The sequence below is a fragment of the Tenrec ecaudatus genome, chromosome 14, assembly GCF_050624435.1.
Source record: "Tenrec ecaudatus isolate mTenEca1 chromosome 14, mTenEca1.hap1, whole genome shotgun sequence".
In the NCBI taxonomy this organism is placed as follows: Eukaryota; Metazoa; Chordata; class Mammalia; order Afrosoricida; family Tenrecidae; genus Tenrec; species Tenrec ecaudatus.
In genome coordinates this window covers 28,397,034-28,413,381 of record NC_134543.1, presented here as the reverse complement: position 1 = coordinate 28,413,381, position 16,348 = coordinate 28,397,034, and the positions used below count along the sequence as shown (strand labels likewise).

Below are 16,348 nucleotides of genomic sequence, written 5' to 3'. Positions count from 1 at the left end.
TCCCAGTTTAAGGCTGACCGCCAGAGACCACCTTCGGGAGAGACGGGGAGGAAAAGGCATGTAGATGCCCCTGTGGTTAGGCTTCGGAAATCACGACACCCACCCCCAATGCAGAAGTGACTTCCTTCTGAAATGGCACACAGGGAGATGAGCTTCTAAGCAAGGGCCAGGTCCCTGAGAGCAGAACCTGGGTGTAGCGAGAATGGGGGGGCGGGAAGGATGTTGAGGGCCCTTTACGCAGCAAGAGGTGGACTGGATAGGGCCAAATGGGTGGTCCTTTCTAGCTATGGGGCCCACCGGATTTCTAAACATCCCCAGTTCACTCGGTGAGCGTGCATAGCAGTGTGCACGAAGGTACCCACACACGCAGGAGGACCCAGCGGGAGTGCGACTGGAGTCCATAAGTGTGGTTGAGGAACTGGGTTTACCTAAAAGACCCTTTTAAGAGCAAGCACTTGAAAGATGATTACAGAATCGAGACACCATCATTTAAAAGCGCCCGAGGCAACCTCCTTTGAAAATTGCAGCAGCAGAGGGGCAGAGAGGGAAGCGCCCGGCCCTTGATTGTGGCGCCAGTCCCTCAGGACCGTCCTCCCCTCCCCCCCTGTTTCTCCTCTGATAAGAGAGCAGCAGGAAGACTCCTCATCTATCTTAGGAAAATCCGATTCAGAATGGCTGTGATCAAAACCAGCTGGCTGTCACCAGCAGTGGCCTTGTGCGGAGGGAACCGCTCAGAAGCGTTCCATATGTGGGGGTGTCGGGTGGCACTGATCAAAGTGGCATGTTTTTAATAAATATATATAAGGAAAATACAAAACCCAAGGATTTAGAATGAAAGCAATGCAGTTTGTCTTGTTTTTTCTCTCTCACTCTTTTTTTTTTCCCCTTCCAGTTGTAACACGCATTGGATGACATAGAATCGGTTATGCCTGGTTTCTAACTCCTTCGTCTCTGAGCAGACTCTCTCGCTCGCTCTCTCGCTCTCTCGCTCGCTCGCTCTCTGCCACGCTGATGGCGGGGCCTCGTCTGGGGCCTTCGTGAGGAGAGTGGGGAGGCCCTCAGTTGCCATTCCTTGCAGCCACTTCATTCCTCAACACCTCCTTATCCTACGGACTCTCCACACTGGAAGCCGGCCCGTCCCCGGGCTCTGGGGAAGCTGTTGGAATGGCAGGACAACGTTGCTGTCCGTGCTTGTGCGACTCTCCCCGGGAGAACCTCCCCCATGACACTGGTGTCCTCCCCAAGTTGGCTGCCCCGGAGCTCCAGGGCTGAGTGGCACCTTTCCCTGTAGAGAAGCTTGCCCTCTGTGTTTACCTCTCACACGCTCTCTGCTTGCCCTTGGCCTGGCCCAGACTCTGCTTGTCGGTAGGCTTGCGTGGGGCTGTGCAGGGTTTCCGTTCGGGGTTGTTGCATTCCGAGGTTCCGTAGAAACTGTGACCCTCGAAGGTAGCCAGGCTTCCACGCCCAGAGGCTTCCATCCTCTCTCTGCGGATGGTCTAGATGGAGCTCTGGCTCACCGCTGACCAACGTCAGCCCTCAGCTTCCCCCCACAACCTGCTGTTGACCAGCGAGCTGCCGCCGCGTGAAGGTCACCGAGGGACACCGTTTTGTTCTTCCGCCTCACGGGTCCTGTGATCTGTCCCCCAGGAGCGTCCGGAGAGACGGGGTTTGGCAGCAGTGTAAAGGCATTCCGACACATGGGACGCCGATGAATGAGCGGGGAGTGTGCCAGACGGGATGCTTCCCTTTCTGTCTGTCACACGCCTCCTGACCAGACACTGCCAAGGCCGTGGGGCCACACAGTTGGCTCTCGGTCAGTCCCGTGTCTCCGATCTTGCCAAGAGGCCCTCCCACCGCCAACTCCCTCTCCAGCCTCTCTGCTCCCATCTCTGCTGCCTCTCTCCTCCTCGCCTGCCACTCACAAGGACAGCCTGGATGCAGCTTTAATCAGTGATGTCCCGAGGGAATACGTCTTAATAAAGCGGACCTGCCAGGCACCCGGAGACGCATTTTTGCCCCTCGAGCCCTGGTGCGGGGAGAGCAGGGGCCGCGGGGCTGGGCCCGGGCCTGCCCAAGAGCTCCTCTGAGACCCCTCGTTCCCTTGTTCCTTCGGGTGTTTGAAGCCTGTTGCCTACTGTTTTCCCCTTTTATAAAATTCTCCCATTTCTTTCCCACTTGGAAAAAAAATTATTTATACGATTGAGATCCGCTAATTAAAGCCGTTTTCTGGTATTTGGTTACTGGAGCGTTTGATGTCTCTCTGACAAGACCATGAAATGCACCGAGGGTCCACAGGGACGGAATTTGCTGAACACGGCTCTTTGTAAACGAGGGACATAGTGTCGCAGCAGCTCATGAATATGAAACACCCATGATGCCACCTCAGTGGACTTGGGAACACAGATGAATCCTGTCATGTGCTAAATGAGACCAATTTCTTTCACTTAACTTCATCTTCAATCGGACCTTCTTCCATTTGCCTGTTTAAAATTCCCCATACGTGATGCAGAAGGTAACAGCATTCAGTAAAACAAAGTTTTGCAGCTGTAGAGGAAAAAAAATCATAATGATCCCTGGTTTACCATTGCCATCACCCGGAAATATGGGCGTCATTTCCTTCCGCTTGTGAGCTCTGCTGATGGGTGTTGACGTGGGGCACCAGTGCAGGCAGGCAGGGCTCATCCGGAGTGGGGCCCGTCGCTGTGTCTTTAAGCAGCACGTCCCGGTCCGCCTTCAGAAGGACCGGTTGCTCTTGAGCTTGGCTGGTGGGTGGTAGAGTCAAGCCGTTGGCTAAGCACAGCCTGGGCTGCAGCACGGTGGCTGGAGACTTGCTGCGGAGCGTCAGGCAGCAGCTGCCGTGAGTGACAAGAGGCTGTGAGGAGCCCCCCCTGAGAAAGCTGGCAAGGTAGACCAGGTCCTTGGTTCATTTCTCACGGTCAAAGTGAGAAAATGCGCTGGGACCTGCAAGAGACTTTTCTGGACAGGACAAGAAATCCCATTCGGAGACTCTCAGCCAGGGCAAACACAACAAACAACAGCAAGGAGCAGCCCCAGGGATGCTGCGAGGAGGGAGCTCCCTGCTGGGCACATCTTTGGGGGTCTCAGAGGGCCCCGGTGGTGGGCCCCCACCCTCTCTGTGCTCTCCTTTCTGCAGAGCTTCGATTGACTTCCCCAGCAGACGGGCCCAAGGACTGCTCCGGGGGTGCTCACTGCCAGCTCGGGTCCAAGCTAAGAAATCACTTGTATCAAACAAGGCCACAGCCAGAGCTGAAGGCAGATGCTCACAAACCACGTCTCAGAGGCTTAGGGGGAAGCTTCTTCATGGGGGAAGGCCCTTGACTACCAGGTGACCAGGGCTCAAAAGACTCTCCTGGGACGTTGCTGGATGGTTCGCATTCCCCTGCGCGTTTGTGATATTTTCTGTAAAGGGTGAAGGTATTTCAGGGCAAATGGCAGCTGCTGACATCTTCCAAACCAACTGTTATGGATCCTGCTGTTATGGATCGTGTTCCTGTTAGTGGCATGGTTAGAGTGCCGCTCATTTAGGGTGGAGGTTTCATGTGGTGGTTGGCTTGTTTGGGTAGATCTGTTGGGTTGGATTAGACTCCCACGTGACAGTCCCTCTCTCTTAAATAAGTTCTTGCTCTCTTACTGTGCATTAATGGGTCTTTGTTGGGGGTTTCTAGATTGTAGAAAGAGATAGCGGGCACACAAGTGCTACAAACACAGGGAGATTCGTGAAGCGCATCATGACCCAATCTCAAGGTGGAAGCCAGACGGTCCAAATTGGACCCCATCCGAGCAACTCTCTCTGTAACTTTGTGTCCACTTGTCCACTGTCCCATGTGCACGCACCAGGAAGATTAATGTGAGCCTCTCCATGCAAATCTCATGTGAGGCTTGGACCCAGGGGCCACCCGAGGATGGCTGCAACACGTTCTGCCGAGGTAGCTTTGGGGCTTGGTAACCCTTATACTCAAAGTAGAAGATGATAGAGAAATCGCTGTGGTGCCTCCATAAATAGAACTTGCAAGTTTGAGGGCTTTCTAAGGTCTCAGTTCCGCTCAGTTAACCTTCACCGTGCCAGTCCCTGGAAAGGTAGACGTGACCGAGATGTAGGGGGGCAGACCTAGGACAAATGTCCCTTACTCTTCCCCCTGCCGCCTGTCCCCATGGAGATGGACAGTGTCAGAGCCCCTACCGAGCAGACTACTCCAGCCTTCAGCCTGCTGTGAGTCGTGGACTTGGCTTTGGCTTGACCTTGAGAACTCCTGCTGCAGGGCTCTGGTCACCACTGGGCCCCCGAGGAAAGGACGGCAGAGAGCTCTTCGTTCCGTCAGTGGGATCATCGATGATTCTAAAGGGTAATTTCATCTTCTACTGACTCACTGCTGCTTTTTATGTATCGAACCTCCCTCTGCAGCTTTGCGATCCAAGTTTCTTGAAGACGGGGACCAGCTTTCATCCATCTGGTTCTCCCATAGTGCGCCCAAGAAGGGGTCTTGTGTGTAGCAGGCACCCAGTACAGGTTTCCTGGCGTCTTCTCTCCTGCCTGGCCCCCTGCCATCCCCCACCCACGCCCGGGCCCTGTTCTCTATCCACATACATCTCTCTTTTATCTCCCTAGCCCCACACGTTCTTTCGCTTTCTTTCCACGCGCTGCCCTCTGCCTGCCTTAGTCCTGCATCATCCTTCTGCTTCTAACTGCCATCCCTGATTCAGAGACCTCGCAAGCTCCCCTTCCCGCCTGCAAAAGAGCACGGTAGATCCACATGGGGTTGGTTTCAAGGCAGCGCAGAGTGTTCGTGTCCCAGTATACCGGCGGCCATCTAAAGAAGGTCTAGCTTTAAGGATTCATTGAGCAAGTATTGCTCCCAGGGCCACGGTTTATGCATGCACGGGTTTATTGTAAACCAAACATGCTTCAACAGGTCTGTGATCCCTGCAAGCTGCAGACGGCGTTCTCTCGGTGCCATGCTTGTCTTGGTCTCCTTAGGGTGAGACTGCCCACAAAGGTCCGATTAAAACTGTCAAGCGGATCTCCCAAAGCAGTTAAAGTCAAGATAGGTTGGCTCCAAAGGTCACCGGGACTGTTCTGGAGAATTCCCCAGGGGCACGCTTGATGGACTGTCTCAAAGGGCACAGGGTGCCCCAGGGCTTTGTGAAGGAGTCGTAGGAGAAGGAAAATTGTGTTAGTGAGAAAAAGGCCAGGAAAGCCACCCGGAGCGGTTTCTTCCATCATGGCCACGCACCTGCTCCTTCTTCGAGGGCAGAAGGGACTCTCCTAGGAGAACCTGATTGGGAACCCCTCCCTGTCCTTCCTTTAGCCCCAGTCTTGTCCCGTCAGACTTCATTTGTTCCCCAAACTCAGAAGACATTGAGAAGGAATGCTATTTGAGTCCTCGAGTGTGCTAAAGTTTCTGGTTCGACATGGTGTCGATGAGAGTGACAGGATTCTTCAGAGACGGCTCAGCGGGAGGAACACCACCTTCAGAAGTGGGCAGACCTAGACGGAGGCTGTGTGGAGAAAGAACAGCTTCACCTGAGCTTTTTGTTGAATGATGGTGTCTGTGATTTGATAGGTCTCTAACCACAGGTGTCAAATGACCCCACTTACAACCATGCCTTGAGGAGCCTGATCTGCACTGAGTGCATGATTTCTCATCAACAAACATACATCAGCAATGCCTACAGGGACTGTCTGTAGGAGTCCCTATAGGGGAAAGACCCGGCTCACTGCCATCGAGTTGACTCTGGCTCACAGAGACCCTATTAGACAGGGTAGAACTGCCCCCGTGTGCTTTGGAGACTAGCTCTCTACCAGAGTAGAAAACTCAGCCTTTCTCCCATGGAGCAGCTGGTGGTTTTGAACAGCTGACCTGTGCTCAGCAGCCAGCATGTAGTCCACCACGGCACCAGGGCTCCATCAGGAAGGGAAGCAACTGTACTTAACATGTTCAATCACACTTGAAGTTAGGATCATACAGGAAGGAGTGAAGTTTATGGGAAAATCCCATCATGTTGTAATTCCATTTTTCCACAGATGTTTTGAAGCCTCCTTGCAAAACCCCCCCTTTTTTGTTAGCTTTGCCCCCGGTGTGCGCCATCACTCCCACAGAGACGTTTGCAGCCCAAGCAAATACACACATCCAGTCTCCTCTCCCGCCCACCCCGCTCAGCCTGCACGGAGCCACGCCCTGCTCATGGAGCCCACCGTGGCAGGAGAGAACGTAGCAGGGCTGGTCTCGGCAGCCCTCGCACTCCCGCAAGCTCCCCTCTGGCTTGCTGTCCCTCTCGCCACCGACTTAAAAAAAGAAAGAAAGAAAATAAAACAGTCCGGTCTTTCTTCTTGTTGGTTTGGTTGTCTTTGCCAGAGGATCCTCTTAGCTTCCTTCTTTGTTGTTAGTGACCGTCAAGTTGGCTCTGACCCACGACATCCCGCGGAATTGCCCCTCCTGGGTCATCCGTTGAATGTCTGTATGCGCAGTCCAGCGATGCAGCCACTGTGAGTGCCTTTCAGCCGAGGGCCTCGTCTCTCCGTGTCGTGCTGAACAATGCTCTGCTGCCGTCCACAGGCTTTTCCCTGGTTGGTTTGTACAAGCACATCCCCAGGGCGCCTTCCTTCCTAGTCTGTCTCAGTCCAGAAGCTCTGGGGAAGTGCATTCACTGTGGGTGACTGTGCTGGTATTTACAAGCCTGGTGTCACGGCTCCCAACGGCACAGCCACATTCAGGCCATCCCGGTATACTGAGAAGCAGGACAGTTATGTGTGGGTTCCTTGGCATGCCAGGAAGCCGGGGCAGGTCTGTTTTGTGGGTCATCTGTGTGCAGCACGACCCCATCTGCCCAGTGGGTGCTCAATCGGGATGACTTTCACGAAAGCAAGAATGAACAAGAGCATCCCCTTCAGTGCGGCGAACCAGGCAGCCCTGGTGGACAGAAGGAGCCAGTGTGTGAGCTGGCACGTTCACACAGCAGCGGGGACAAGGAAAGCAGCTTTGGCTTAAGGAGTCTAGCTGGGCGCGAGAGAGCAGGTGACTTGTGTGAGGACAGAGCCACCTGCCATCCAGTGAGGGCTGAAAGGCCTGAGCTTGCCACCTTCCGCTGTACTGCAGTCGCATGGCCCCGAGCCTCATCCCCCTGTGTCCTAGGCTAGTGGAGCCAGCCAGGGCCCCTCCTCTGCCAGCTGGTTCACTGCCGCCTGGCTCCCTTCCGCTCGGGGAAGCAGCAAACTGGGGCAGATGGTGCCAGAGAGGACTCGGCCAGGCTTGTGTATGGCTACTGGAATGGTGAGGGACACCCAAGGACAGAGGACGTCAGGTCTCAGGAGGAGTAAAAGGTGTTTGGATGGTAGGCCATCTTTCAAGGTACCTTATGTTTGCCAGGGAAGCCTGGGCGGGTACGGGCAGCGAGGGTATGCCCGTCGGCCTGGAGTCATCTCACCTCCCAAAGCTGCTGGCTCTCACGGGGCCCGAGGGGCCTCATCGGAGAAATGGCGCTCACTGGGCAGGCCAGGCAGTGTCTGAACACGCTCAGTGTTAAAATAGCCATTGAAGGAACACGAACTGTTATTAAATAACTATTACACGCAGAGCGGAAAGCTACGTATTTTACAAAGATGGTTTCACAGAATACTTACAAGAACCATAGGAGGTGGGCAAAATTATGAGCCCTGTTTTACAGATGAAGAAACTGAGGCTGAGAGCGGGGGACATCACACAACAAGGACTTGAAACCAGCCATTCAGCCTTCAGGGCCTCCAACCAGGGCCCCCCCCCCCCCCCCCCGGCTCCGGCCTCCGCTCTTTACCGCCTCCTAATTGCTACTATTGTTCTTCCTGGCAGTGTGGAAGAAAATGGGGATAAAGTAAAGTGAATTTTTGCATTTTTTTTAAGTTGGCTAGGTTTTCAACAGTGCATGCACCGAGTCCACGGTCCGTCTCATTGCTTCAGTTAAGATCTTGTGCATTGAAATGAGAACACTTCACAACGGGATCAGCCTGGGCCCCCTGTCTGGTTTTGACGGTCAAGTGACTGTCTCCCTCTGGAGGCAGGCCCGGCTCGATGCACGTGGGACCCCTGGTGACGCGTGGCTGCACGCAGTCTAACAGCCAGCGGGCTTGGGAGCCCTCTGGGGAAGTCCTCCTCTGTCAGGCAGAGTGCCAGCGAGCCAGAAAGGACCGGTCAGTTTGGGGACTCAGCAGGTTTCCAAGAACCTTTCCTCTTTTCTCATTTTATCAGTGGTGTGGGTGTGTTGGTGTGTGTGTATGTGGGAGAGAGAGAGGGGTGGGGTGGGGGGCTGGTACCAGTAAGGGAGAAAGTGGGGACAGAAGGAGAAAAACCAATTCCCAGGAACGTATTATAGAACACATATGCAGGCATTGTCCAGGGTTGTACATCAGAAACTGTAAAACTGCAAAGTTCTTTGAAGTTTGCCCAGAACCTGCCCCACGGCCACCTGTTCCACTGGGCCCACGAGTGGATGGCCCGGCTCTGCCGAGACGACTCAAGCTGTCACCGCACCGGAACGTTCCAGCTTGCCTTGGCCTGGCTGTCAGCGCTGGCTCTGTCCCACTCAGGCCGTTCACCAGCTTCTGCCGGGCACCAGGCTTCCAATTAGAGAGAAGCCCCACTGTGTGGCCAGCCCCACCAGCGCCACGCTGAGCAGCACCATTGCCAAGGCCCAAGCTGACCTCTGACCTGTCACAGATGGGCCAGCTTCACACTCTTTTGTGCACATTTGGAGGAGGGGGCCAGGGATGGAGAGGGGAGCCGGTGGAGAGCCAGAGTGGACAGTGGGCAGAAGTGCGACTCCTTGGGGCCTGGGGAAGCTGGGCAGAGCTGACAGGGCCCAAATGCTAACGTTGTGCAGGAAAAGGGGACTTGGGGAGGCCCTGTCCTGGGCCCCAAACTCGGCAGGGGGCTTTCCCCACCAACTTCTGAATATTCATCTCAGGCTGGCCTCCAAGCCGGAGGGAAGCCAGGGGCACCAAGCTGGCTCACTCCAAACTGTCACAGCGCTGATGGTGCATGGCACTGCCAGTGTCCCCTACCACGCTGTGCAGCCGGGGAGCCTGCTCACCCTGGGCTACAGAGCCTCTGCTGCGCTGTCAGTGAATCCCCCCCAGGCAGAGTGGAAGGGAAGGCCAATTCCTGCTCGCATGGGCAGCAGGCCATCAGTGTGCATGCAGGACCCAGGGGCAGGCGCTCGGAAGGCCTCTCTCTGGTCACAGCACCCCACCCCTGTGTTATCAAAGCAAACAAACCCTCTTTTCCTGCTCCAACTCTGCCAGACTGTGGCTCTGTCCCCGCCCTCGTTCTCCATGGACGGGCCAGTGGCTCCGCAGTGGGAAGTCACAATGAGGACACCGGGTTGACCCGTAGACACCCGCTGCACTGACCGGATCCATCTCAGACTCCAGCCCATGCAAGTGGCAGGGCCTCCCGGCTGTCCTTGCATTGATGTGACTCTCCTCTTCTAAAGGAAACCGGACCCCTTCCCTGGGAACGGGATGGAAAGCTTTCTTCCCCACTCCCTGCCCTCCCTGGGATTTTTCTACCTTCGGAGGTTTGCCCCGGGTCTGGGAATTCCAGGCCGTTTTATCCTGCCCCGTTTCTCTTCTCTGACTTCTTCCACCCAGCACCTTTCTTAAGGGCGTGCAGTTGTTCCTATAAGAAAACAGAATCCTTTTGGCACTTGAGCAAGCTGCCACCACGAAGCTTCCGTGTGCGGGGCTCTGCTCACTGATGGGGCATGACTGTGCAGCCTCCCCGTCCACGTCCGTGAGCTCAGCTGGGGTGGGGGATGGAGGCGGTAGTCAGAGGACGCGGTCCCCTGAGTCAGCAGGACAGGCGTGGCCATCACTCTAGAATTGGTATTGCTGAGGAGCCTTGCTGCCAGGGCAGGTGAAGCACTGGACTGCTAGGCGGAAGGTTGGCAGGTCGAATCTCCCAGCCGCTCTGCCGGAGCAAGCCGAGGCAGCCTGCTTTGGTCATGATGCACAGTCTCGGGGATGCTGTGGAGCGATTCCACTCTGTTCTGCATGCGGGGTCGCCTCCATGGCATGGGCTTTTTATATTAGGGCCCGGCAAGTGGGGCCCTGCTCTTTCACCAGGTCAGACCCCAAGTGGACAATGGCCCCCAGCTCCCGGCTAAGGGGGTGGCCAGGACTGCAGAAGCAGTGCTCTTAGCAGGCGTCCACAGGGCCCTCCTCGCAGGGTGATGGCCACTTCAAGACACGGACCAAGCCAGGCCCGCCCACCGCTTCTTTCTTCCCTTCTCTTGTCTTTCCATTTCAGGGTCACCAGCGGAGGCTTAGCAAAGATTGTGGTTAGGAAGGCGCTCGGTGGCATGTAGTGGGTGACGCGTGGAGCTGCCAGCCAACTGGTCAGCGGTTCAAACCCCCAGCTGCTCCGTGAGGCTGTCTGTCCGCTCCTGTAAAGATGGAGGGTCTGAGAAACCCAACGGAGCGCTTCTACCCTGCCCTCCGGGTCACGGCGAGTCGGCATCGACTCGGTGGCAGAGAGCACTGTTGTGGGGAGTCCTCGAGTCAGTCCCCGCTTGCGACAGGGCTGCACACAGCAGGACGGGGTCCTGCCCGGCCCGTCCTCACAACTCTTCTTGTGAGCGAGGCCTCTGTTGCTGCCTGTGTGTCAGTCTGTCCGTCTGTCTGTCTCCTCAGTGGTCCTCAGCGTGCACTGCTCGCCCCCCCCACGGCCCTCTGCTCTACCAAGCCTGAGTCCTTCTCCAGGAACTGGACACCCCCCCCCGAAAGACCCGTGGCAAAGCCGCACCCTGCTCCCTGCTAAGGCGCCGTCTAGCTGGGCTGCTTCTGTCAGTGCACGGTGTAGGCGGGATCCTTCACCAGCCCCACAGTCGGGGGGCAGCAATCAACCCTTCTAACCCAGGGTCCTGCTTTCCTCCGGCACCCTAAGCGATTGACAGTGCCCTGACTTTGGTCAGGTGCCCCTCAAGCCCTAGCAGCCCCATCAGCTTTGTCACGCTCTGAGTAGGTTTTTAGCAGCAGAGTTGCCCGGAGTAATGCCTCGCTCGACTTCAGGACTGCCGCTTCGGTGGGCATGGATTGTGGGTACGGGTCAAATGACATCCTTTCCAGCTTACCTCTTTCCCACGTCCATCAGGATCCCGTTGTAAGGAATTTTGATCTCTTAGACCATCCCGAAGGCTGCAGCCTTTGGTCGTCATCCGCAAGTGCCACAATTCCTCTTTGCGTTCAGAAAGCCAGTGGCACCGCTGCAGCGCCGGCACGTTGTGGATTGTGAATGAGTCGCCTCTAATCCCCATGCGCACTCTTCTTCACGTCACCCTCTTCCCTGGTGCATGCATGGAGCAGTGGGGGCAGGGACCCACGCTCACAGGAGGCGCACCCCTCCTGGTTTGAGCCCGGCAGTGACTGCACAGGTTCCCGTGCATGAGCACAGCTGGGTGTTCTGGAATCCCCGTACCACCACTTGCCTATGTGTCTGCCATCGTGGCCTTTCTGTGACACCGAAAGCCAGGCAGCCGTTATTTCAAGCCAACCGGGTCAACCTTGGTGGGCAGGTTTCAGCAAAGTTTCGGACTATGAGAGACTGGAAAGCTTACTTCTGAATAAAACAGGCCCGTGGAGACCTGGTGGCGAGTGGCCAGCTAAGCAGTTGCCTGACAGCAAGGAACAAAACACCAACTGCTGTCCCGTTGGCTTTGGACATGGCCACCCTGTGTGTGTGTGTGAGCAGCACCAGGCATGACGGGGTCCTCAGGGACTGCCCTGGAGAAGCAAGTCACCAGCCCCATCTTCTGAGCCACCTCCGGCTGAATCTGAAACCCCCTCTTCCAGGTAGCAGCCAAGTACCTTAGCTTTGGCCCCACCTGGGAGGTGCTCCTCCAGCCGGTTCTTGGTCAGACCTGGGTGTCAGAACACATGGAGGCTCCGCCTTGGATGCTGATGCTTACACCTCTCTGCACCACACCCTGGATGGGAGCTCCTGGGTCCCAGAGACTGACTGTCTGTTCTCCCTGGCCTCCCTGCGCCCCCCTGGCTGATCCGTTGACAGTGAGGAGGTAGCCAAGGGGGAAGCAGGCAGGATTCCTAGGAGAGCTGACAGTTTTGCTCTCCCCCCTGCCCCACCCCTCTCGTGGCAGATATTCCCGTTATTCCGGATCTGGAAGAGGTTCAAGAAGAAGACTTTGTCCTGCAGGTGGCAGCCCCTCCCAGGTGGGTTAAGTTCTGTGTGGAGCTGACGGGAGCCGGGCACTTCCCGATCCCCGCGTGGACCAGCGGCTTCCATCTGGTCGGCATTTGGTCCCCATTGGCATGGTCCCTGCCTGCATGCTAGGTTCTGGGCACCGCGGCTCAGCAGCCCTCCTGGAACTGGACCTACCCATGTTCCTTCCTCTCGCTCTCCGCTTCCCACAGCATCCAGGTCAACCGGGTGATGACCTACCGTGACCTGGACAATGACCTCCTGAAGTTCTCCAGCTTTCAGAATCTGGTGAGTGCAGCGGCTTCTGCACAGGCTCCAGCACCATCTCTCCAGAGACTTCTTGAGTAGACAAGTCATGGCAGCCGGGCCTTTGCTGGAGGACTCAGTTTCCCTGGACCTAACATCATTTCTCAGTGCCAGCCTCCCCGCCCCTACACACACAGCTACAGCCACATGCGCACACACAGACACACACAGACACACAGGCACAGCCACATGCACACACAGACACACACACACAGCCACATGCGCACACACAGACACACACAGACACACAGGCACAGCCACATGCACACATGCACACACAGACACACACACACAGACACATGCACACACACAGACACACACAGACACACACAGACACACACAGACACACAGGCACAGCCACATGCACACACATGCACACACAGACACACACAGACACACAGGCACAGCCACATGCACACACATGCACACAGAGACACACAGGCACAGCCACATGTACACACAGACACACACAGCCACATGCGCACACACAGACACAGGCACAGCCACACGCACACACGTGCACACACAGACACACACAGACACATGCGCACACACAGACACACAGGCACAGCCACACGCACACATGTGCACACACAGACACACACAGCCACATGCACACACACAGACACACAGGCACAGCCACACGCACACACATGCACACGCAGACACGCACACACAGACACACACACAGACACAGCCATAGCCAGAGACAGACACAGCCATAGCTACAGCCACATGCACACACACAAATAGCCACACACGTGTCCCAGTGCTGTGCTGCTGCGGTGCCCTGCCCTCCTGTCAGGCTGGTTTCTCAGTGTCCTTGGCCCCCTCACACAGCTCCTCCACTGGAGGGGTTTTGCAGGTCTGGGACTGGGGGTTCTCATGCTCATGGGTCCCCGGGGCGCATGTGGCTCTGTTTGCCTCTACAGGACGGTGAAGTGGACCTGAAACTCCTCACCAGAGTTCTGGCGCCCGAGCATGAGATTCGAGAGGTAAGGCGGCCGCAGCACCCCCCTCCCCCTCCCCGGCTCCCACGGGCCTGTTGTTCCTGTGGCCAGCTGAGGCTGGACGGGGGTGGGCAGGTGGCTGTGGTGGAGAGCCACGGCCTTTCTTCGTGGCCCCAGCTGCTCCCCTCTTGGCAGGATGATGTCGGCTGGGACTGGGGCCATCTGTACACGGAGGTGTCCTCCGAGCTCCTCACCGAGTGGGACCAGCAGCAGATGGAGAAGGAGGACGCTTCGGGGCAACCCAGGAACCCCTGATGCCAGGGGCAGAAGGCAGACCCTTCTCTCTGCCCACAGTGACCACTGCTGGGCACCTGGGGACAAAGACAGATAGCCGAACTCAAGAAGCTGACAAGCCGAGTAGAATTTTTTATCCAGAATCTTCTGTTTATTCTCGCAAACGTCGCAGGGTCATCTGCACAATAAAGTGCTTACTCCCAGGGGTGTGGGTCCCTGTCTTGGCAGCACCCTCTCTGTGACAAGTCCCTGAGAGGCATGGCGGCTCTGGAGCAGCCTGAGGGTCGAAGGCAGCGGGCGTCCCTCAGAGAACACAGCATCCCGGTGTGGTGCCTGTGAGCACAGAGGCAGGTGTGGGGCAGTGGGAGCTTCTGACACCTGCCCCTGGGCCTGGGGAGCCTTTTCCCCATGGGCACGCAGTGCTATTCTGCTAGACCCTTGGGGTCTGCTGTCCACTGCAGAGGGGCCACCAACCACACGGGTGCCAGGAGTGACCCACTCTTCACATCAGAACTCCCTTACTCACCTCTTCCTGCAACCCCTGGGCCCCGAAAGCCTGCACCCCTCATGCCCACATCTTGTCCCTGGTTGTCATAAGCAGGGGGGCCAGTTCACCAGCGCCCCCCAGAGTTCACGCATCCTCAGATACACAGCCACATGTCTGCACCGCCCAGCCCTCGGGCCCTGAGTCCAACCTGCACACAACTTTGGCTTTTGTTTTTCTCTTCTGCCCAAAACGCCTCATCCGAGGACTGGGAGCTGGCCCTGTGCCCCTCCCCTCAATGCAGGCTTGGCTGTAGGTGGGCAGCCCACCCAGCCCCTGCCCCTGCTCCTGCCCCACCCAGGGGGCTCTGAGCCCTCTCGTGCTGTCTGGAAATGCTTCATTAAGATGCAGGAAAACAAAGAGGCTCCACACATCAGAAGCCACTGGGGATGTTTTACATGCGGCTGTGGTGGCCTTCCTCGGTGTGCTTGTCTGGTAATGACAAACTTGAGGTTCAGTGGCTCTGGGGCCCCTTTTTCCAGAGCCACCCTTGCAGCCCCTCTTTGGAAGACTCGCCATAGGCCCAGAGAAGTTTCCCTCCAAGCTGGTTTTCCTTGACCCGACATCGTCCTGAAACCCAGAGGGAGAATTCGGCTTCGAGTCCTTTAATTACCGGTAAAGCTGATGGGTCCAGGAATCGGATCCCTTGGACGTCTCCAGCCAGCTGAGCAAGGGGCCGGGGCTGGCTGCTGTCTGGCTGGGGTCGGCACGACAGCAGCCCTAGCCGGCACTGTGTCCTCGCTGCGTGGCAGGCACTGAGTTCGGCACACAACAGGGACCGGCGGCTGGCATCCTCACAGCTGCCCAGGGAAGCAGCTGTGGTTTTATAGTCCTGTTTACAGATGAGCAAACTCGGGCTCAGAAAGGATCCTCCAGCTACAAAGCGACAAAGCTGGAATTCGAGACCAGGTTGTCCAACTCCAGAGTCTGCCCTGAACTCTTGTCCTTCTCTGTCACCCATAGACTAGGAAAGTCGTTTGGCCTGTAGCCCAAACCAAACCCACTGCCACGGAGTGCCTTCTGATGAGTTTCCCAGCTGGGAAATCTTTACAGAAGCCGGCAGCCTCACCTGTCTCCCACCGAGTGCCTGGTGGGCTCGAACCACCAACCTGGAGGTATCATCCCGAGGTTCCTTCATCTGACCCAATGTGGGCAGGGACTCCCAGGGTGGTACAAATGGCTAATGCACTTGGCTGATAGCCAAACTGTCAGGGATTGGATTCATCCAGAGGTACCTCCGAATATGGGCCTGGAGATAGATCAACTTGTGAATAGCCGGCCATGGGAAACCAGAAGGTACTACCCTGGCACACCAGAGTTGGCCATGAGTCAGAGCAAGCACCCCAGTCACTGATTTTTTTATTGATTTATAATGGGCCAGTGGGAAGTACCCTGAAAGAACCAGCCTGCTCTCCCCTGGGACCTGAACAGAGCCCTGTTCTTGTCCCAGGAGGTCAGGAGGTGACCACAGAGCAGAGAAGCCTCTCAGCATGGTGTCATGCCAGCTTCAGGGCCCAGGGGAGCAGGGCTGCAGCCAGGGGGTCTAGAGAGCAACAGCTGCAAGTGGAATGACCGGGTCAGGCCCCACTGTCCTGTGTCCTGGCCACAACCTGCCTGGACATGTGGTCCGAGGGTCTGGGGCATGACAGCTTGTTCTCGAATCTTTCCACTCAAGAATTGTCGACCTCAGACATACCATGCTTTTCTCACTCATACACGCGATCCAACCAGCAGCATCACCACCCCCGCCCCCGGGCACCAGGGGCATCCCAGGAAGGCAGCCAGTGAGGTCTGGTGAGAATGGACAGGGCCCCAGAGCTGGGTGGGGAGACCCAGGTCTGAATGCTACCTCCTCCACCCTGAGGCCTGCTCACAGTTCCTCGCCAAGTTTCCCCAGTACAGGCCATGCCAGGGTCTGTTCTAGGCACTGCCAACACAGCCTCAGCCGAGACAGGCAAAGACCCTGGCTTAGGGTCCGTGGAATCAGGATTTCGTGAAGACACAACCCTGGCCCCAGAGTATGGCTTGCGAACAGCACCTTGAAGCTA

The 16,348-nt window shown here is 56.6% G+C and overlaps 1 protein-coding gene across 1 annotated transcript in view; it reads left to right on the top strand.

The window, feature by feature from the left end:
- IFT43 (intraflagellar transport 43) overlaps window positions 1-13,963 on the top strand; it is a 106,166-nt gene extending 92,203 nt beyond the window's left edge. The window contains exons 6-9 of the mRNA XM_075530776.1: window positions 12,145-12,217; window positions 12,419-12,494; window positions 13,445-13,507; window positions 13,658-13,963. Of these exons, the coding sequence (XP_075386891.1) occupies window positions 12,145-12,217; window positions 12,419-12,494; window positions 13,445-13,507; window positions 13,658-13,777 (332 nt within the window). The 3' untranslated portion in view covers window positions 13,778-13,963. The remainder of the gene's footprint in view (window positions 1-12,144; window positions 12,218-12,418; window positions 12,495-13,444; window positions 13,508-13,657) is intronic.
- Window positions 13,964-16,348: the final 2,385 nt, after the last annotated feature.